This window comes from Doryrhamphus excisus, chromosome 2, assembly GCF_030265055.1.
Source record: "Doryrhamphus excisus isolate RoL2022-K1 chromosome 2, RoL_Dexc_1.0, whole genome shotgun sequence".
Lineage (NCBI taxonomy): Eukaryota > Metazoa > Chordata > Actinopteri > Syngnathiformes > Syngnathidae > Doryrhamphus > Doryrhamphus excisus.
In genome coordinates this window covers 26,065,043-26,089,065 of record NC_080467.1, presented here as the reverse complement: position 1 = coordinate 26,089,065, position 24,023 = coordinate 26,065,043, and the positions used below count along the sequence as shown (strand labels likewise).

Here is a 24,023-nt window from a genome sequence, read left to right as displayed (position 1 = left end):
ATGATGTCAACTTAATACGAGTATGTCCACTTCAGGTTAACTTGGCAATTTTTTTAGTAGAAAGAAGAACACAGTGACTTGGGAACGAATACGTTTGTCGACTTAGACCAGGTGTGCTCACACTTTTTCAGCATGCGAGCTACTTTTAAAATGACCGAGTCAAAATGATCTACCCACTACAAAAATGCAAAACATCTATTTATTTTCAAATGTATTGAGGATTATTTGTACGTACAATGTATGTTGATGTACCTTACATAACCAAATGAGCCAATATTGCAAAACACATAATTAACTATTAACATTTTTTGTAATTACCTCCACATTACTCCACATTTCCCTTCTTTGGTACTGCGATGGTAGAATGGCATATGAGGCAAACGCACTTCGAAAAAGACATTGTGAAAAAAAAGTCCACCTCCCATTCCGTATGGAAGTGATATGTTTTTTGCCTTTTTACTTGGTCCAGTTTTTGCCTTTTTACTTGGTCCAGCTCCTTCACTCATTCTAGTGACCATAAACTTTAGCGAGGGCTTAAAATCTGACGCAATTCGCCGACTAGCTTAGCACTTTGCATCGCTGTTTACGCATGAGCGGTGACCTAAAGGTCAAAATTCAGTAGTCATCTGACTGGTTGTCCTGTATGTCAATCAAGTAACGGGGATGGATGATAGGCTGACATCGTAAGTTCTGCTGCACTTAGAGACGTTGTTTGATTTGATTGGTCACCCGAAGGGCAACATTCTGTTGTCATCTGAATGGCTGCCCTGTATATCAATCAAGTGACGGCATTGATGCTGGGATGATATTTTTTAATGTCACGCCGCGATCGACCAGCGATCGACCAGTACCACCTCCGCGATCGACCGGTAGATCGCGATCGACTTAATGAGCACCCCTGACTTAGACAGTCTGTTGACATAAACATAAGTTATGATAATATTTGGATCTCAAATCTTATGTCAGACAGTGACCTGGGACTTGCCGACATAGACAAATTATCAACATAAGCGGCGCTATCCACTGCATAGTCAAATACTGTCTTTAACATTGGATTGCATAACAGCTTTATTGCTGAAAGTGAGAACAGTCCTATGTAACAAAAACAAGCATAATCCTCCTCCATATGCATCTTTTATCGCTCAAGATAGCCAAACATAATCAAGCACTTGTGCAACATGATTGAATCTTCCCGCTTGGAGTGATGAGAGAAAGGAAAATACCATTTCAGAGGGAATTAGTAGTCTAGCGATGCACAGAAAGAACACCATGACAATGCAGTGTTGGTACAATGTAATGTGGAGCACTAATACCATTAGGCAGAATCCCATTTGGAAAACCAGATGATCCCCCTCACGCCCTCCTTTTTTCAACAGCGATGTTGCATCAATGCAGCAGAGGCACTGAGTCGAGTTGGGGAGGGGGTCAGGCTTTACCATTCGGTTTGCAGTTTTTGTCTTTTTGAGTTGGCGGGGTGGGGTGGAGGGGGTGTTTAAACACGCAGCGAGCGGTGAGAGGGTCCCGTCTAGACGCTCATTCCTCATTGCAGCGTTTCATATAGCCCACATTTCACCTGCCTTGTCCACCCTCCCTCCCCCATCACACATGCGCTCTACCGCCTAGCAGGGACCACCCTACGCTCCCCAGCGCCCCCCCTCCCTCCGCTAGGGTTACCAAGGAGGGTTTTTCAGTGCTTGTCTCGTTGGTTTGCGATGGGCAGCATCACAAAGGCTCAGTGATTCCTGGCTGGTTTTGCACGGATGCTTGACAGAGCTCAGCTGAAGACACGGCAGCATTTTGTGGACTATTTGACCTAAAATAAGGCGGTGAACTTGGCCGATATCTGTATTAACTCCTCGACTACACAGCACAGCAAACACCATGGAAGAAGACATGGATGAGGGGCAGACCCAAAAAGGTAAAAGTATTTTATGTTCAATGTTTGTATGAAGTGTTAAAGCGCTGCGGAGTGAATCGAGGAGCAGCTGTTAGTGCTTCCATTGTCCATTGAGTGCGAGCACTCCACTGAAGAGCGCACGTCTGCGTGTGCTGTGTTTGGGTCGTCGGAGGGGTGTGAATTGTAGGGGATGCGATTGGGGGGTGGGGTGGAGTGGGGTGGGGTGGGGGCGCCTTTGTTTCCTTGGTAAGGCTTCCATGCATGTTGCAAGGCGTGACGGCTGAGCCTGCACACTTTAATCCGTCAACGGTGGCCAGAGTATTGCAATACAAACGTACTTTTTAGTATATTTTATATTCTTAGTTAACGGCGCTACTGTGAATACCAGTAAATTGCGTCATGCTTAGCAGTTATGAGAATACACTGTGATGAGATATCAGCACATAGAATGGCTGTCATGCAATGTTCATGTTTCTGCTTTATTACACGCACAGATTGAATTACGTCAAGGCGCCTGAAGGGGGCGCTCCTCAAATAAAAGTGACAAAACAAAGTGTAGAAATAGAACATAACATTTGTAAGAAAATTTGACATTTATATATTTTTTTATATTAAAGTTTGGCATTGTTTTTATCTTAAAAAAACACATCATGTGACAATATTAGATAATATGAGAAATAATAGAACAGTTTTGCCTGCCAATTGTCAAGTGAAATGGCGTGACAGGTTAGCTTGTACATCTTGTCCATCTTGTCTCCTCCTTGAACATGCAACTCTTCACAGGCAAACCAACTGCAGTGGTTGTCATGACGATGGCCAACTATAGTCATTACCATCATCATCATCATCACCTCACCCACTGATGACATGTCATTAGCACCACAATAGGTCAACTCATCTAAGAATATAACAAATATTTGAACAAATATTTGAACATGCATCAGATTACACTTGAATGCATCACATAATCAGTTCACAGTTCCACATGTCCAAAAGGAGTAGGAAGAAGCAAAGCTTATTAAATCCTACCCCTCCATCTGGAACTTTTACAATCACTAACTGTTACATTTGTTCACTTCCTGCTTTCCTAATATAGTTTAAGTTTTTTTTTATATTTTGTAATTTTTTGTCACGTATCGAAGTACAAGGTGATATGAGCATCCAATGACATAATGGTTACCATAGTAAGTGTCAATATAGTGATATGTATAGCACATCATGACTGGTTCAAGACTCTTCATCCTTGTATTTAGCAAACATCAACTGCTTGTATTGTTTCTTGAAGTCGCCCATCATCATTATTATATATATATTTTTTTTATTTATTAATATATGTATATATATATATATATATTATTACATTTGATCATTTTATGATAAATATTAAATATTCGTTGTTTTATATACAATATTATTTTACAGTTTTCTGTAGTTTTGATGAAGTTAGGACATATTTTGTCAGCTACACGCAGTATTTTGATGTATTTGCATGTCTAACATAATCCACACTATGAAGTGGGGTACAATTTGGCTGTGAATTATTACATTTGATCATTTTATGATAAATATGAAATATTTGTTGTTTTATACACAATATTTATAATATTGTGTATAAAACAACAAAAACATAAATATTATATATATATATATATATATATATATATATATATATATATATATATATATATATATAATATTTATGTTTTTTAAATGTAATATTAAATATTTGTTGTTTTATACACAATATTTTATATATATATATTGAATATTTATGTTTTTTTAAATTTAATATTAAATATTTATCATAATTTTCATATTTATCATTTTATGATAAATATTAAATATTTGTTGTTTTATACACAATAGTATATATATATTTAATTTTATTTTTTTTAATTTAATATTTATCATGAAACGATAAAATGTATTAATTCACAGCCAAATTGTACCCCACTTCACATAGTGTGGATTATGTTAGACATGCAAATACATCAAAATACTGCGTATCGCTGACAAAATATGTCCTAACTTCATCAAAACTACAGAAAACTGCACATTTTTAACTATAAACACACAAAAAGAGACCAGGTTACACAGAAAACTTGTATGCTTTTATGCTTATCCACAACCAGATCCTAACAACTTTAATATGAACACGCTCTCGGCTGCCGTTTGTGTGCTGAGGCACTGCTGTTCCTCAAGGTAGAGCTTTGACACGCAAATGTTCAACTGACCCAAAGAAGCATCCATGCAAGCAGGAAATACGCGTCTGCAAATCAGTCATTAACACTATTACCGACCTGCTTATTACTATTGCCAATGTGAAACAGGAAGTACACTGACGACCTGCAAGAGGATCCATATTTTTAAAGCCTGTGGTCTGCTAAGTGATATTTTTTCCCATCCGCAAAGGAATGCGGATGAAGCTGAACCTCTCGGTTTACCTTTTAAGATCCTAGACCAGGGGTCTCAAACACGCGGCCCGGACACTAGTTTGAGGCCCCCGCCTTGATATGAAAGTTTAATGTTTGATATGGATGCTGTATGGTATCATGTACCCAGAAAAAATTATTACGTTTGATTAATGTTCATGTTAAAGGTTAAATAACTGTTGATAGTTATCCTCCCTATCTGTGTGGAAGTGGTACGTTTTTGGCTATTTAAGTTTAAAGGAAATAACTTGAAGGCTACCGTTTAGGTCGCTAGCTCTCTAGTTTGCGAGTTAGCATGTGTCTCAAGACCCTGCAGTTGCGCAATATGTTGTAAATAAAAAGAGTATAAATGTGACTATAGTCGTGTTTTATCATGTCTACAGGGCTCTAATAATGCTTTGTTCATTTTAATCAGAAAATAATAATTTGTCTACCCACCAACTATATGTGGTTTCTTAAGTTTTTATTATTTGCCGTTTTATTATTATTATTATATTTATTTATTACTGATTGATTGATTTTCTTTATTCTTGATTTGATTATTTATTTTTCATCTTATTTTGTGCAGATAAAAATTAATTAATAAAAATTAAGATATCTGAGAACAGTGGAATGTTTTATCAGAGCTTTTATTGTAGAAAATCGGAACCAAATTTTGTATATTTTTCGTTTTTAATAATTTTTGGGGGGAAAACCTGATGCGGCCCAGCCTTGCCCAGACCCTAGCTCCAGTGGCCCCCAGGTAAATTGAGTTTGAGACCCCTGTCCTAGACTGTAGCCGTTCTCGACACAAAGCCTTGGAAGAGGTCTAACTCTGACCAGATCAAGGTGTAACCGACGTAGACAACATTGGAAGTGAATTAGAACCACACCACCTCCTCCTGTCGCCATCCTGTTAGGGCAGCCATCAGAGATGATGAGTCACATTCAAGCAGGTGGAAGCTTCTCACTAAGCTGGCAAGACGACGTGTCGCAAACAGGCAGCACACAGCAACAAGGCCTGGCTTGGACTCGCACATCCAGAGAAGATTATGTGTAAGCAAGCATGAGGTGGAGGATGATGCTGGGGAATTTATCAAATATTATTCCCGCTGAAAGGAAAAAGTGAGAAATGAGAACACCTGTTAGCGTTGTTGGAGCCAAGCACGGTCCCTACAGGGTTCCACTTGACCTTCAGTCAAGCTGTTCATAGAAAGTTCTCATCCAAAGCCTTGTTCCTCTTACATTGTTCTCAGCCTAAGACCAGCACAGACCAGAGGTTAAGGGAGTTCCACCAATTGTTCCTGAGAAATGTGTCCTCACTGTAACTGGACTTGAACTTCTGAACGTTTTCTTATTGTTCTCACAGGAAGAAGCCCCATGATTGCCTTCAAGATAAAGCAGGTTTTCACATTAGATGATGTCACTGGACATTTTTGTGAACTCTCTGCAGGGTACACCCATAGTGGTGTAATGGTACAGCTGCTGCCTTTTAAAAAGGCATGATCCCAGGAACTAATGTCTAGCGACACAACATTAAATCATGCACACAGAAACATAAACACAAATAAAATTACCAAAAAAGCTTTGTTAAAATATAAAATATCATACAAAAAACTAAGAATCAAAATAATATAAATGTGCAAAAATCACGTTAAAAAAATGCAGCAGGTCTAAAATGCCTTTATCCCAATTATTTTCTAAATGTGCAAGCAATGGCTACTTTTGCTTATGTCGACAACCGCTTTTGTCGACATAAGTCAGCCAGTCTTAGGGTTCGTGTGACTAAAATACTCTTATGGGTTCAGAGAAGATCGCAGAGGAGGATCATGGGAATCCATACAGCGGAATACAGTAGAACCCCTCGCCTCCAATGTTGTACAATCCGAACATCCACCAAAATTCCGCAAAATATGAAATACAATCCAGATTAAGAGTAGCCACACAGAGGAAAAATATAAATGATGTCGCCAAAAGCAACAGTGCACCAAGGAAAAGGAAAGCCACGGAAATGAAAAGCTCATCGCCCCCATGAGTGGCCTGCATTGATTACTACTGTCTAGTAAACGTCTGTGCATGTTGGACTTAACATGACAAGCACAGGGGGGGGGGGGGGGGGGGGGGCAGGCCCCACTGCGTAAAAAGGTTCCACAGGGTGAATTTGAATGAAAAGAAACAACATCGATTCGTTTGTAATGAAGTGAACTGTACAAAGTTTGACATTTGCTCTTTACAGTACATCCTCATGTGAACTCGGCATGGACAGGGAGAGGAAATAATATAAATAAATGTCACTTCTCCATCGTCACGCAGAGATTCCTCCAGAGAAAAGAAAGAAGCAAAGCGATGGCTGAGCTTTTTGGGGCCTTTCAGCCCAGAGGGGGCGTGCGGCTAATGTGTCTCGCTCACTATTGTCCCACTGAATTTGTTGACATACAGTAAGTGGGTCACGGCTCTCAAGGCCCCGTTCCCTGCACAGATTTGGCGCTGTGGTTGGCATGGCAACCATAGTGCTTGATTAAACATGCGCAGAGGAGGTGGTAGCGGTAGCGAAGTGGAGAGGGAGTGCAGGGGGGGGGGGGGGGATGCGCTCGCTGAAGAACACGCTCGCCTCAGGGTGGAGGGGGGCTGCACATTAAATATAGGAAAGCACTGAGAGACGCACATTATAGGCGTGCACCCCCCCCACACCCCCACATCCCGTTTCTTCTCATCTATACAACCAAACTTTCATTAAATCTCGAGTAACAAGGCGCTAATAGCTGAATGGTACTCTAATACTGCTAAATATCATTTTTTAGTGCTCATTTTATTCATTACCCATTTTGTTCTGCACTGTATCACATTATGGGGCCAGAAATATACTCAATATAGACCAATATGTATATCTCATGTATAACTATATGAGATAAAATGACAAAGCTAAAAATGATAAGAAGTCATAATTAAATATAATGACAAAAACTAACAGTAATAATAATAGCAATACTACTACTAATAATACTAATAACACATTTCCTATTAATTTAAAATATTTTTACTCAAAAATATATATTAATACAAATATACTACTAATTATAATAATGATAATAATTATTTCCAATTACATAAAAGAAAAGTATTAATATATGTTTACACAGGTAAAATAATAATTACAAATATAATAAGTCCCAATAATAATAATAATAATAACATTCCAATTAATTTAAAATATAACATATAGAAAATATATAACAATACTAATTATAATAAATATAAAATTAAAATAAAAATAAAATTAATGCATTTCCAATAACTTCAAATATAACAATTATTATTTCTATATATTTCTATATCTAGTATATATCTAGTAAAATATATATTCATTCATTCATTTTCTACCACTTTTTCCTCACGAGGGTCGCGGGGGTGCTGGAGCCTATCCCAGCTGTCTTTGGGCAAGAGGCGGGGTACACCCTGGACTGGTGGCCAGCCAATCACAGGGCACATATAGACAAACAACCATTCACACTCACATTCATACCTATGGACAATTTGGAGTGGCCAATTAACCTAGCATGTTTTTGGAATGTGGGAGGAAACCGGAGTAAAATATATATTAATAATTAAAAATATAATCAGTGACCATAACAATACATTTTCGAATACTTCAAAATAATAATCATTATTATTATTGTATGCTAATTCAAGCAAAACAATATATTAACAATAACAATTTAGCAATAGGAAAACTATTATCATATACTTTTTTATGTTATTATAGTGCTGCTGTTATTACTGTTAGTTTTATTACCATATTATTGCACTGCACACTGGGATTAGTTTAACCAGGAATATAACCATCATGCAATTATGTAACACCAATATCTGCTTCATATTGCATTTCATTTACTGTGTAATGTAATATTTCCCTTTTTGAAATTGAATGTACTGTAGAAGTTCGGAAAACGTGCGTTGCAGTCTCATTAGTGTATCAACAAGCGATTGGAGATGTCTGCCATTCCTAATATGGACACATAATTGATTTTAAAAAAAGGTCATGAGAAGCTTTATTAATTAATGTCAATTGTCTGCCAGGAGCTTGAGGCGGGTTTTTCTTCGAAGGCTGTAATTTATCCTCGCAATCCGTAATAATGTTGGATCAGTAAGCAAGAGTGTGTGTGTGTGTGTGTGTGTGTGTCCCTTTTGCCTGTCGTACATGACAATGACAGATGGAGAAGAAGTGGGAGGTGGGAGTGGTCTTTGGAGGGGGTCATCCTCTTCTCTCTTTGTATTAGAGCAAAGCCTTCTGTTGATTTTTAGGCTCCTTTTCTTTCGTTTTTATGAAACCTGAATACATTTTTAGTGATGAAAGTATATCTATATATAAATATAATGTCTCTCAGTAAAGCGTAAACGTCTTGCAGGGCAGAGCTGATCCCAAAAGTAGGGGGAAACCATAGTGTTGCACCATATTTATGTGTAAGTGAGAAGACAACTTCGTGGTTGATGGAGGGTGATGGCTGCGTTTCATCACACACTTTCGTACTCGGAATTTTTGAGAGTATAAGTGTTCTATTATCTGAATTAAGTGTTGGAAAGTTATGTAAATAATTCCTAACTGGGGCGAGCATCAACAGACTTTTACAATTCAAAGAATCAATTGGGACAGTGTCTAGTTTTCCATAACAACAACAACAACAAATTCTCCCCTATGGAGCTTCCCAATTCATCACTCAGTCCCAAATTGATAGCTAAGCACTCAAACGATGCTAGCAAGTCCTCATTAAGCAGCACGGCTTTTATTTTCCTGCAGGTAGCGTTGCTCTAAGCACAATGTATCAATAATAAATGCAGAATGCTTTGCGCTCGCCAACACTGTGCCGCTTCTGAATTATGGATTCAACATCCAGCAGCTCCTCCGCATTTTTTATTTTTTTTTATTTTTTAAACCCAGCAAAGCTTCGGCAAAGCTGCCAAACCGGGTGTGTTGTTGATGTGGCACAATAGCGATGGATGACGAAGTAGCCATTTATACTGAAAGAGGTCAGGAGGAGCGAAATGCTGGAGGCGGCACATCTTTAAAGCCTCAGTGAGGTGATGAGCTCACAATGGTGGGACATAAAGTCTTATTAGGGATGTTCGCAGCCATGATAAAAGGTCATTTTATTGCCTGACTTCTTTCATAAAAAAAACACAGAATGACAGAATTGTGCTGCACCCCACACTTCAAATCATGTGCTATGAAACTTCATGTGCTCATACCTTCAATGTACCGTGGATTTACTACATTTAGAACACTATTACATACACGCCATTGACTGACACAATTACATATAACCTACTTATATCTTTCCTGTGATAGAATACTTTGATCGATATTACAATATGCTGGTGATCTCGATACAGTATAATTCCATTAGGATATGTTTTAATTCCATTAAAACATATAGTTTATTTATATATTATATATACTGTGCAGAAGTAAGTCCATGCATACTCTAGCTCGTTTAATGTGTACAGACATATAATTAAATTACCCAAAGATGACTGGCATAGAAAATGGATGCATGGATATACAATTCATACTCAAGTAGTTGACATGCTCAAGGGCATGAAAAAATATATATTTTTGTTTGCGTCTTGCATTAATTAATACAGTTAAAGGGAAAAATAAACATGCTGTACACACATACAGTCTATGTGTAATGTGTGTGTTATATATGTGCAAATATATATATATTATTATTATAAAATATTATATATGTACATTATATTTTTAATTATAAAAATACATCATATACAATACACTTTTTACACAGCAGCATAGAAAATGGATGGATTTTGCTGCAATACTGCCTCTGTCCAGAGGGAGGCTGACGTCATTTCAGAGCCCAGCAGGGTTGTTAAGATGCATTATGGAAAATGTCAAACTAGTAATTTTCCACTCGTATTGGTACACGTTTGTATACTTCTTAGGTATTCCTTTGGAATGTTAAGTTGCTGTGTGATGACTTCAGTGTTCTTTGTAAGATGACATAGTAAGTCAGACTGTTATATTATAAATAATGTGTGTAAATAGAAATACGTCCATCACCAAAGCTACTAAGGAAGATAAAAGAAAACGTGTATTTTATTCTGAGGTATTCTGAGGTGATTGCAAAGACTCTCACAAAGCCTTTCCTGGAGAAAAGGGAGTTTCTAAAAATAAAACAACAAGATACACATTGAAGTGACAGCACTGTCCAACAATGGAGGAGATACAGTAGGCGGACTTGCTGTTAATCCAAGCAAATGTGGACCCAGGCCAGAAGCACAGCCTTAGCAGGCTGAGCAGCTACTTGCTATTCCGCTCATGTTTACAGCAGAATTAGGAGCAAAGAGTTGAGAAAGAGGAGAAGGAGGCAAAAGGGAACACTAAGACGAGCATAAAAGTGAAGCTGATAGAAGAATCATTGATTGACACTGTCGGGGATCCATCCTGAACTTAACATGTATGCAAACGTGGAATCATTGACAGTCATTCCAACAGAAACAACATGACATTTGACTTCCTGGTATCACTCCCGCTCTGAGGCAGCTGTGCATAGTTAGCAGGCCGCGCTCGTCAATAGTCTGCGTTGTTCATTCATTGCGATGCATTGATAATAGACTTACACCCTGATGGTGCCTTCCGCAGGAAATAAACCCCGTTGATGCATTGGCACTTTTAACGCTCCGGCCCCCAGGCCTTGAGTTTGAAACCTGTTCATTCATTAATTAATTCATTAATTCATTCATTCATTCATTCATTTTCTACGGCTTTCATTCACGAGGGTCGCGGGGGTTGCTGGAGCCTATGCCAGCTGTCGGGGTACACCCTGGACTGGTGGCCAGCCAATCACAGGGCACATATAGACAAACAACCATTCACACTCACATTCATACCTATGGACAATTTGGAGTGGCCAATTAACCTAGCATGTTTTTGGAAAGTGGGAGGAAACCGGAGTACCCGGAGAAAACCCACGCATGCACGGGGAGAACATGCAAACTCCACACAGAGTTGGCTGAGGGTGGAATTGAACCCTGGTCTCCTAGCTGTGAGGTCTGCGCGCTAACCACTGGATCGCCGTGCAGCCCACCTGTTCATTCATTCATTCATTCATTTTCTACCGCTTTCCTTCACGAGGGTCGCTGGAGCCTATCCCAGCTGACTTCGGGTGAGAGGCGGGGTACACCCTGGACTGGTGGCCAGCCAATCACAGGGCACATATAGACAAACAACCATTCACACTCACATTCATACCTATGGACAATTTGGAGTTGGAATGTAAACTTCAAAATCAAAGCACAAAATAACTAACCCGCTACAATATACACCCATTTTATTTTAATTTTAGATTGTTAGCATGGCGGAAGAAATATTATATATTAAATATATTATTGTCATTGTTGTCAAGACATACAGAACCCAAAGAATGGGATTAAAAGTCAGGGCCATCAAATAAATCCAAAGCAGTGGAATTTAAATGTCAAGCAAAACAAATGACAAAGCCAATTAAAGGCATAAAGACAGGATGCAGGAGGAAACATGGACTTGCTGGTGAATAAGTTGCTTCTATTTGCGGCTTTAAATGGTATAATAGTGGTAGAATACACTTGTCAGCCCTCGGATGTCAGAGAGAAAATGAACTGTGGCCTACTTTCTCTGTCAACGTGATGGATTTGTTCTGTAGTGCATGGCTGTGCATGGATGGCTGCCAACTGGGCTTTGAATTTGGGAGATGCTAAATGGCAAAACTGTGTTCTTTAAAAGAAGTGCTGAGAGTCGAAAAAAGAAAGAGTAGATTTCCTTTTTTTTTTTTTTTTTTTACCCTAGCTACCTGGGGGCCACTGGAGCTAGAGTCTGGGTGAGGCTGGTCCGCATCAGGTTTAAAAAAAAATGCATTTATTAAAAACGGAAAAAAATATTAATATAATATATTATAATACATATAATTCAAAAAACTGTCTTCAAAGCTTTTGCTTCTTCTATACACTCTCTACAATTTTCAGTGCTTTGGTTCCGGTTTTCCACAAGAAAATCTCTGATAAAACATTCCACTGTTCTCAAATATCTTCATTTCTATTTGCTACACAAAATAAGATGAAAAACTTTTATAAAAAAATGAAATTAAATCAAAATAAAGAAAACCAATAAAATAATAATAAAACAGCAAATAAGAAAAACTTAAGAAACAACATAGTTGGATAATTTTATTTTTTTAGATTAAAATCAACAGTATTAACAGTTATTTAACCTTTAACATGAACATTAATGAAACTTAACCATTTTACCTAATAAGCAAGTTAGCATCGTTACATCTGGGAGCAGCGTCGTAACTTGCATAACCGCATCAATTGTTTTTAAGCTGTCATTTCTGGGTACATGATACCATACAGCATCCATATCAAACATTCAACTGGTGGGGGGGCCTCAAACTAGCATCCCACGGGCCGCATTTGGCCCGCGGGCCGCAGGTTTGAGACCCCTACCCTAGCATGACCTGACTGAGAAGTTACAATATCCACCTCCTGGTGTGTTTAGGGTGCCTGGAATGCTGCATCAAATGCCTGGGTGGGATCCCCTACCCTTCGCTGATAGCCACCATCTTGCTCTACGCCGGCGTGGCTCTATTCTGCGGTTGCGGACATGAGGCTTTGTCCGGCACCGTCACTATTCTACAAAATTACTTTGAGGTGGTGCGGAGCCCCGTCGATGCACTGGACGTCTTCACCATGTGAGTATCACTGGTTCAAAGACTTAGCTGTGCCTCGGATTTGAGCATAATTTACCTGTCATAGAAATGCCATCCAATGGAAAAGTTTCACATTGGATTCCTTGCTGCGTGGATGCATTCTTTTATTTTTATTTTATTATTTTTACTTCCAGGATCGACATCATCAAGTACGTGATCTACGGCATTGCGTCGGCATTCTTCGTCTACGGCATCCTGCTCATGGTGGAAGGCTTTTTCACCAGCGGTGCAATCAAAGATCTCTATGGAGACTTCAAGATCACCACCTGCGGACGCTGTGTCAGCGCTTGGGTAGGTTCGGACATGAATACTGCTGTAATTTAAAGTTAGATTATAACCTCGGAGATTGGCTGCCCGCTCTCTAAACAAATTGTAAACAGACGGGTTAGCGCGCAGACCTCACAACTAGGAGACCAGGGTTCAATTCCACCCTCCACCCTCCACACATCTATGTGTGGAGTTTACATGTTCTCCCTGTGCATGCGTGGGTTTTCTCCGGGTACTCCGGTTTCCTCCCACATTCCAAAAACATGCTAGGTTAATTGGTGACTCCAAATTGTCCATAGGTATGAATGTGAGTGTGAATGGTTGTTTGTCTATATGTGCCCTGTGATTGGCTGGCCACCAGTCCAGGGTGTACCCCGCCTCATGCCCGAAGACAGCTGGGATAGTCTCCGGCACCCCCCGCGGCCCTCGTGAGGAATAAGTGGTAGAAAATGAATGAATGTTGGAAGGTCTGTAGGACCCAACTTCTTGATGGCCTGCTCCAATTTATGCTCGACATTTGCAAAACATTAATACGTTTCAGCTAGGTAACCCTGTCAATCTGTCTTTAATTTATCATTACCTGCTCATAGAACACAGAACACTAACAAGCAAAATGGCTGACGGCAGTTGTGGTTGACTGTCCAGAAAAAAAACACTAATTAATTGCACGTCTTAGAGAATTACACCACAAAAACAAAAACATTAAATGCAGCAACGGATGGTAAGAGTGTCTATTTCTTTGGTGCTAAATGGTCGGGGTTCAGGAATAGCAGGGTCCTGGATTCTGATTAGAGAACATGGCTGTAGAACAGGGGTGGGCAAACTTTTTGACTCGCGGGCCGCATTGATTTAACAAAATTGACAGGGGGCCAGACTATATATTTTACACATATAATTCATATAAAATGCATATAATAATTCATATAAAATAGTCCACCTGGAATGATTGTATCTGTAAGTGTCATGCAACCTGCTATGTATATGTGCTTGTATCTTTTTTTCAGGAGCACTTTGTAAACAGAAGATCACATCAAATAAAGAAATTGATTAAAAAAAAACTACCTAAACCATCAAAAGGTTGGCTAAAGCCATGATGTCAGGTTGTATGTTAAGTTTGGAAAGAACGTCGGGCCATATTTAAACACTTGGCGGGCCGGATGTGGCCCCCGGGGCGTAGTTTGCCCACCCCTGCTGTAGAACCTCGGAACTGTTGCAAGAGCATTTTTGCCTACTTAGAAGTCATTTAAAGCAACTGGTCATTTAAACATTACTGGTAATGTATGAAAAATATGGACTTATACTAATGCAATTACTCACTGGTTAAAGTTTGTGGCTTAAAATGTGAGAATCCAGGCAAAAAAAAAAAAAAAAACCTCTAAAGCAGACAAAAATAACATGACATACTGAACGTATAAACATGTTACAGCTGAGATGCTCCATAATTGCATTGCAGTGAAAATATTCAATTATGAGGATTTGACAATAATGAAACATGTCAACGCATATCGAGGAGTCTGCAGTAACAAGATTATCTCAGCCGTGAAATTACTTTGCAAATCTGGAGCTTCCCGGGGAGGCGAAGGAAGCCATCAGAATTTGTGGTCATTGGAAAAAATGTTTCTATTGATTTTTTTGTTTTTTTTTTCTACGTAAAAAGTAGCTTGCAAAGTACTAAAATGTGCTCGTTCTGTGAAATAAGAGACACTAACTGCCGTATTTGCGTTCTTTCAGTTCATCATGCTGACGTACATCTTCATGCTGGCCTGGCTCGGAGTGACAGCTTTCACCTCCGTGCCCGTCTTTATCTATTTCAACATCTGGAATATTTGCCAAAATGCAACCGTGCTGGAGGGAACCACTCTATGTCTGGACCCCCGCCAATATGGTAGGCAGCAACCGTCTCTGCTTGACTTTAGTGATTTTATTTCTAAAGAATTTAATTTAACAGCTCATTTGGCTAAGTCCCTTTGAATATGCGGCAATTCTCTTAGTGTATTAGTTCCAAATGACCCTGCAAGTTAGTCCAGTTGTTTTGCTACTGTGTGATAGAAGTATACACTAGAAGAGGTGAAGCTAATTAAAACAATGTGTTATATGACAGGCATCGTGCCGCTTGCCAAGGCAAAAACAGTGTGTGCCGGACGAGAGGACTTCTACAAGATGTGTGAATCCAACGAGGTGAGGTGATGGTGATGATCGTGGTAAAATGATAACGTTTTCTGGCTTGTTTAATGTCAAAGATTTGGGAAGGAATGGTAGTTTTCTGCATGTAAACATAATACGCTCCATTAGATGTATTTTTGTTAATATTTTGTGTGTGTGAAACAGATTTGATAGATTGATAATTGTTTGTTGTGAAAAAAAAGGCTTTGGTTTTTCGGTTTCGGTTTCGGTTTTCACTGTACCTGAAGTACGACGACTTTCAGAAACAGCTTTAGGCATACATAACAATTAAATAATAATAATAAGTGAAGACAAAAATATATTTCCCCTCTCTTTATATTGCTATAACTGTAGTACTGTGACTTAGCATTATTAGATTTAGCATCACAATGGCTAACGCCTTTCACTATTGGATGTACAGTCATGGCCAAAAGTTTTGAGAATGACACAAATAATAATTTTAACTGTTGTCCCAGTTTTTATGATGCATATACTCCACAATGTTATGAAGAGCGACATTTCTGCTGCATTTCAGCCCTGCCACAAAAGGAGCTGACGTCATGCTACATCGATCAGAGTGTTCTAATTGATTGAGTTAGAATGGCTACCTGGAAGGAAATGTGTCATCATGTTTCTGTGCACAAAAAGGGCTTCATGGGCAAGGATATTGCTACTACAGTAAACCTCGGATATATCGAACTCGGATGTATCGGAAATTCGCTCACAACGGACAGATAAAAAAGAACCAATTTTTCTGTAATGCAATTCCAATAAAAATTCATTGCATATATCGGATTTTTTATAACGGATTTCGCCTATTTCGGACAAAATTTCCAGTCCCGTTCCAATGCATTGCCATTAAATTTCCCTCGCATATATCGGATGGCCGCATCGTGGCGCTCCGATTCGCCGAATCGTGACAGGCCGCTATACGACGTCATTTGCAGCGTTTGCAGCGTTGCCTGCGCGTCCAGGTACATTGGAAACATAGTCAAGGAAGTGCCTTTTTATAACGGATAAAATCCGATTTACGCATATACCGGATATAAATCCGATACATGTGTAAAACGGACATTTTCCGGTATACGCATATAACGGATTTCGCTTACATCGGACAAAACCAGTGGGAACAATTGAATCCGATATATCCCAGGTTTACTGTAGTAGCATGGCACCTAAACCAACCATTTATCAGATCATCAATAACTTCAAGGAGAGAGGTTCAGTTGTCGTGAAGAAGACATCAAGCATCTGGTGTGTCTTCAAAAGCTGATTTAGTCGGGATCGGGAGGGACCACCAGCACAGGAATGTTAGCAGGCAAGCTTGAGTGCATATGCTCGCAAAAATTTTGGAAGATGGTCTGGTTTCAAGAAGGAGGCATAGAAATCACTTCTTTTCAGGAAAAACATCCGACTGGTATTCTGGATACAGTTGTTGTGAAGACTGGAGAAAAACATTTTGGACACTTTTATGGTTGTTTGAGGTGTCCACAAAAAAGCCTGACCAGAGAAGAAAAGGTGAAAAGGTGTCATGCCAACAGTAAAGCACCCTGAAATCCTTGAAGTGTTTAGGTTGCTTCCCAGCCATGGCAGTAAGCTCACTCATAATTTTGCCCAAAGAACACAGGTATGGATAAAAAATGGTACCAAAATAACCTCTGAAAGCAACTTATCCAAGCCATCCAAGAACAGTTTAGTGACAAAAAAAGCCTTCTTCAATAGCAAAAGTGATAATTAAGTTGCTTGGGGAAAAACACAGTAACTTGGTAACATTTGACAAAAAGACTGAAAAACAGTGAACCGATACTTGTGTCATTGGCCAATAAGCTGTTTACAAACTCTATGAACGAATACTTCAGAATGCACAAACAGTTGTTATAGTATTTGTGTATGTACAGTAAACCTCGGCTATATCGGATTCAATTGTTCCCACTGGTTTTGTCCGATATAAGCGAAATCCGTTATATGCCTATACCGGAAAATGTCCGTTTTACGCATATATCGGATTTATATCCGGTAAATGCGTAAATCGGATTTTATCCGTTATAAAAAGGCACTTCCTTGACTATGTTTCCAATGTACCTGGACTGGGCAATGAAAAGAGACGTAAGGTAATGAGAATTTAACTTTATTGGACTCTGAGCATAACAAATTGTTAATTAAGCTAGGCCCTGGCAACGCTGCAAATGACATCGTATAGCGGCCTGTCACGATTCGGCGAATCGGAGCGCCACGATGCAGCCATCCGATATATGCCAGGGAAATTTAATGGAAATGCATTGGAACGGGACTGGAGATTTTGTCCGAAATAGGCGAAATCCGTTATAAAAAATCCGATATATGCAATGAATTTTTATTGGAAATGCATTACAGAAAAATCGGTTCTTTTTTATCTGTCCGTTGTGAGCGAATTTCCAATATATCCGAGTCCAATATATCCGAGGTTTACTGTATTTGTAAACCGCTTGGCTATGCCAGTCACCCGTTCTGCCGGGGCTCAAACCAGGATACAAGGAAATGAGTCACAAACACTATCCATCAAACCAAAAGCCCAAGAGCTGTCGACTCAATATCCAGCGACTCTTGGGGTGTCAGGGTGTTAGGTTCCCCCAACATACGTCTGCACAGCTGCACCAGCACTCAACCCTCCGGACTTCACTCTCATCCGGTGTCACGTCACCAGCAAAAGCTCAATGGCTCGCGCTTAACCATCGGTTAGTGCGTGGGTGGAAACCTGTCACTGAAGGTTTGATCCATATAGAAGTGATCCTCTATGGATGGAAACTTTTTATGTTATTTTCTGGAAAAACGATGTTTGCTGACCTGTAAATCTACGGAAACCAACCTCAGATGTCATTTGTCTTTGCCACAGCTGAACATGACCTTCCACCTGTTCATCTGCGCCTTGGCTGGAGCAGGAGCTGCCGTCATTGCGATGGTGAGATTCCACTCAAAAACACTCAAATCCTTCCAATCTCCAGTAGCATTATTAGAACGCTAGTAAAGACTTTCCAGTTGGGCTCATTTGCTAAGCAAAACTACTCATTGTTCTGGTGTCGTGTTCGATTCTATTTTAAAAGACAACAGAGGGGAAAATCCCTTGTGCTTTGTTGTTCCTGCATGGTTGGCGGCCTCGACCGCGGACCGCCGTTAATCTGAGAGAAGGCATTTTGGCGCAGTGAAAAGACGCCGTTTGTCTCGCTTCCCTACCTCCCTTCCTCTTTTGGAGGCGCCTGGCATGTCATGACGTTGCCATGGGAACAGAGAAGAAGAAGAAAAATGAGAGTGGCAAACACCGTTCTGTCATTTCTGGAGGATCCAGAAAGACAAAGTATTAGTGAGGCAGAAATGATGACGATGATCACGGTCAAATAATAGCAGAATAGAGCAACTACATTGTGATAAGCTTATTACCCAAACAGTTTATAAATCTCCTAAACACAATTCAAAGTCCAAGCTAATTGGGTAAATGCACCTTAAATCAGAGGCTTGACGATTGCCGTCTAATGAGTGGATTTGCACAATTCACCAAATGGACTGCTGATAAGGGCTGGAATAGAACCTAAAGCACACAGTCATAGCAGTTCAATATGTTCAGTCTGTGCTGTGCTGCTGCTATGGCAACCAGTCCAAGAATGGAACCAGTGTCATGGTGCCCTCTGCTGGAGATTTTTCAAAGTGATTCAACAAGATCTTTGTCTAATAAAACAAAGTTGTATACAGTGGGGCTGCACGGTGGTCGAGTGGTTAACATGCAGACCTTACAGCTAGGAGACCAGGGTTCAATTCCACCCTCGGCCATCTTTTTTGCACGTTTGCATGTTCTCCCTGTGCATGCGTGGGTTTTCTCCCACATTCCAAAAACATGCTAGGTTAATTGGCGACTCCAAATTGTCCATAGGTATGGATGTGAGTGTGAATGGTTGTTTGTCTATATGTGCCCTGTGATTGGCTGGCCACCAGTCCAGGGTGTACCCCGCCTCTCGCCCCAAGACAGCTGGGATAGGCTCCAGCACCCCCGCGACCCTTGTGAGGAAAAGCAGTAGAAAATGAGTGGTTAGCGCCCAGCCCTTACAGCTAGGAGACCAGGGTTCAATTCCACCCTCGGCTATCTTTGTGTGGAGTTTGCATGTTCTCCCCATGAATGCGTGGGTTTTCTCCGGGTACTCCGGTTTCCTCCCACATTCCAAAAACATGCTAGGTTAATTGGCGACTCCAAATTGTCCATAGGTATGAATGTGAGTGTGAATGGTTGTTTGTCTATATGTGCCCTGTGATTGGCTGGCTGAGGAAAAAGCGGTAGAAAATGAATGAATGTATAGAGTAGATGTTAGACTCCGCCTTTGTCACCGATTCTGTTCATTATCTTTACGGACAGAATCTGGTGTCCCGTATTTGGGTTTTAGGATCTTATTGCTTCCATTTGTAGATCACAGTTAAGAGTGAAGTACTGACTCAGGTTTCTCAGGTTGGATTGGAAGAGGTGGTCCGAGGCCCGCATCAAATCCATGCACGTGTAGCAAAGTCTCAGAATGATTGAAATTTTGGTTGCTTGTAGCCACATTTTTGTTTTTTCGGTCACTACCCAAGACTCTTGACTTAAGGTGAGGGTAGGAATGTATATCGACCGGTGGTTTAGCTCCCTCTTCACCAAAACGATGTAGAGTCTGTATCACTGCAGACGCCGCAATAATCAATCTGTCCATATTGGCTTAAATCTTTCCCTCAGAATGAACCCAGAGATGGTACTTTACCCTTTTCCGGGCAAGAACCATGCACTCAGGATAAAGGGTGTTGATTTTGTAATGTCATGGCTACATGTGTGTTTCAAAGTGACAAAAAAAATGAACTGTATGTTATCTTTACCCTCCTAGATCCACTACTTGATGGTGCTGTCAGCCAACTGGGCTTACGTGAAGGACGCGTGCCGGATGCAGAAGTACGAGGACATCAAGTCCAAGGAGGAGCAGGAGCTTCACGACATCCACTCCACTCGCTCCAAGGAACGACTCAACGCTTACACATAAAAAAACCAAGCAGGACACTCCGGCCCCCCCTTCTCTCTCTACCCTCCTCCCTCTATCTCATTTCTGTCTTTCTAACTGTCTCTCTCTCTCTCTCTCTACCACGGGAGGGCGGATGGCGCCCGGGGTGGGGGCCAAAACCACCTCTGATGTCACTGGTGCGTCACATGAGAATGTGGTTTGTGGGGGGGTGGATGTCACACAAACAGCCCCAGCCACAAGCAACATTTCTGTTGACATCAAAAGCCCGTTTACCTCTCTCTCTCTCTCTCTCTTGGATGCTGTTTATTATCATTATGGCAGTTATTGGAATATAAAAAAAGTTCAGTGCCCATGGTAGTTGTAGTGTAGTTTGTAGAATCACAAGTAGCAGTGATAGTTTTGAATTATTTTTTACTTTTTTCTCTTAAATATTATTTATTTTTATTTGATTTATGAGGGGGTGAAAAGGGGCTTTAAAGGGTTCTCAAGCACATTTCTCATCTCATGATGTGTGATATCAATGTACTGTATGTGAATTTTTTTCTGGGAAAAAAAAAAAGTGTTGCCAGGGATTAAAACCACTAATCACAACACAGTATCTTAATCGACTTTATATTTTAAATACATAAAAAACAATAAATACCAAATCATTTGATAAAGCCACGCTAGATGTGCCGCACCTGTTAAACAGGATAAGTATATTTTGATTGATATGAAAAATGGGGCTAAATCAAAGTGGGTTATTTTATGCTACAATATTTTTGAAGTAACTGTGGACTGTGAATGGTTCCATCGTCATTAAAGCACACGCTCATCGATTTCTGATAAATAATCACATTTTTTTGCAGACTCTGCACTGTACATACATACGATATATCAAAGCATTCCTATATGTCATGAAGTACTGCGATTGGAGTTACGGAGGAGAACAGCAGACGGTCTGATGGGGGAAAAGTGTGATTGTCGTGTTCATCACAAGAAGAAGCCTGACAGCTGATGTGCCAGTAAAAACAATAAATATCGTCAGTGTTTATGCGCTTATTCGATCATGTCTGTGCTCTCGTTAGCGCGTCGGTGTTCAACTCCAAGTTGGAAAACTGTACTGTTAGTAAAGACTGTGAATTTAGATGTTTTTTCGTGGCATGGACATGCATTAATATAGTCTGATCGACTCAAAAGTTACTTTTCTCTCACTTGTTTACTTTTATTTCGACACTTTTGCCTGTCTTGCTGGACCAGCCCTTTGTTTCAATGTGCAGTATACTAAAGCTTCCATATTACGCTTACAGCACCATGCAACTTATATAGAGACTGTAGTGTTTTTAAGTTGTGTTGATTTAGTTTGTGATGAGGAAACGTCCTAAAAGATGATACTTGTACCGACATTGCTTAATCTGTACTGATCCGCTCTCGGCTTTCTCCTTGTATTTGTCTTTTGTACTTTCACTACCAATGCTTAGTAGAGAGGCTTTACCAATTGGATTTGTTTTGTATACATCCATGTGCCAACAGCTTGAAGTGGCTTATTTGACCTGTATGATCAAATTTGCTTGCATAAATAAAACTCACTTGTGTATTTGTTGATTAATAGGCGGTGGTGTTGTGTTCTCGTAGCGAGCAACATTATGTAGAAGTGGGAATATATGGCGGCTTGGCCTTCGGGGGTGCAAAAAAAATCTAAAAAAAAATTCACCTTATTAAAACTGGTTATGACTATGAGTTCTTAAAATTGTCCACATTGCTTCAAAGGCAAAGCAATTCACAATTTATATTAAATTATATAGTTTGGGAAATAGTGTCATTCCTCGTTTAGCGCGGCTAATCAGTTCCAGAACCAACCATTCATTCATTTTCTACCGCTTATCCTCACAAGGGTCGCGGCCGTGCTGGAGCCTATCCCAGCTGTCTTCGGACGAGAGGAATGGTGGCCAGCCAATCACAGGGCACATATAGACAAACAACCATTCACACTCACATTCATACCTATGGACAATTTGGAGTCGACAATAAACCTAGCATGCTTTTGGAATGTGGGAGGAAACCCACGGGGAGAACATGCAAATTCCACACATAGATGGCCGAGGGTGGAATTGAACTCTGGTCTCCTAGCTGTGAGGCCTGCGCGCTAACCACTCACCCTCCGTGCAGCCTTCTTCAAAACTTAAGAGGCCAATAACTAACCACTTCCACATGGCATGGGAGGAGACTTTCTACCATTTATCCTCACGAGGGTGCTGGAGCCTATCCCAGCTGTCTTCGGGCGAGAGGCGGGGTACACCCTGGACGGGTGGCCAGCCAATCACAGGGCACATATAGACAAACAACCATTCACACTCACATTCATACCTATGGACAATTTTTTTGGAATGTGGGAGGAAACCGGAGTACCCAGAGAAAACCCACGCATGCACGGGGAGAACATGCAAACTCCACACAGAGATGGCCGAGGGTCAGAACCAACCATGATAAGTGATTTTTTTTTTAGGATTATTTACTTATAAATGTAATATTTTCGTAGTTAAAGCATTAAAAATATGTTTACTACCTTCTAAATAGGAGTTTTAACATTATAAGACATGGAATAACACCCCCACAGTCGCTCATATTCACCAATATAGTAAACATAATAAGAGTAAATAGGACATAAATTAAGACATACTACAGAATCACAAGTTTACTTATAGTGAAGGATTTCCTGCGGTTGATATTGTGTCAATAAAGTAATATTATTGATCAGTGTAGAATACGACATCTTCTGAATGCCTGAATTTGTATATTTGTTCACTGTCAAAAATCAATATATATTGAAAAACGTGAGAGTGCAGCAAAAATGACGAAATTACAGTCATGACAGATGACTGTAACTGTGTATAGGTATTTTATGCTTTTGCAGAGTTATTTATTTTTGTATACAGTTACTGTGCAAACGTTATGGTTATTTAAATTGCTTGATATTTGATGATTGCTGTATTTATAGTTTACTAATATTACTGATACTTAACTTGCCGATGCAGGGAGGTGCCATATAAAATCTGGCCTAGGGTGCTGCATTGGGGAGGGTCTCTAAGGAAGACCATATTCAATGAGGAAGAGCAACGGCCTTGAACCACTGGATGGCACTACTACCTCCTAAATTGGAAATAAATGTTGGAAAACAAACTAAATAAATACATTAAGAGCTGATTTAATATAATGGCGTAATGCAATCTGCAATAATTATAAACAGTACAGAGTAGCCATCATTAATATATAGACAAAATAAAATGTAATTATGATATTTTTTATACAAAATGCAGTTTGTTGTTTTATGTTTGATCGACTTCCAATAGACCATTGCTATTCTAAGCTTTATGGCATGGCTTTAACTCCAATTATATGCAAAAAAAATAAAATGCTGTCCATTCCAATGATCATTTATCAAGACTTTGGCCCCAGATCCGCCCTGTCAGGCCATAAATCACATCCAAAATTACACTTTGCACTCTGCTGCCAGACAAATCGCTCATAAGCACCTGACACA

The 24,023-nt window shown here is 39.9% G+C and overlaps 1 protein-coding gene and 1 long non-coding RNA gene across 2 annotated transcripts in view; one reads left to right on the top strand and one right to left on the bottom strand.

The window, feature by feature from the left end:
- The window catches only part of LOC131107832 (uncharacterized), a 188,049-nt gene that overhangs the window by 136,995 nt on the left and 27,031 nt on the right, over positions 1-24,023 (bottom strand). The gene's annotated exons all lie outside the window — the stretch shown is intronic.
- gpm6aa (glycoprotein M6Aa) lies at positions 1,628-22,091 on the top strand. The gene is made up of 7 exons (XM_058058177.1): positions 1,628-1,918; positions 12,857-13,049; positions 13,202-13,358; positions 15,066-15,219; positions 15,436-15,512; positions 18,370-18,435; positions 20,372-22,091. Exons 1-7 carry the CDS (start codon positions 1,882-1,884, stop codon positions 20,522-20,524), a joined length of 837 nt encoding a protein of 278 aa, XP_057914160.1. The 5' UTR covers positions 1,628-1,881; the 3' UTR covers positions 20,525-22,091.

What these genes read in the sequence shown, in the direction of transcription:
- gpm6aa (XM_058058177.1), top strand. Translation starts at nt 1,882, where the DNA reads ATGGAAGAAGACATGGATGAGGGGCAGACCCAAAAAG. An exon ending in TGAGGGGCAGACCCAAAAAG is followed by an intron (nt 1,919 to 12,856) that starts GTAAAAGTATTT and finishes TGGTGTGTTTAG; the next exon opens with GGTGCCTGGAATGCTGCATC. An exon ending in AGATGTGTGAATCCAACGAG is followed by an intron (nt 15,513 to 18,369) that starts GTGAGGTGATGG and finishes TCTTTGCCACAG; the next exon opens with CTGAACATGACCTTCCACCT.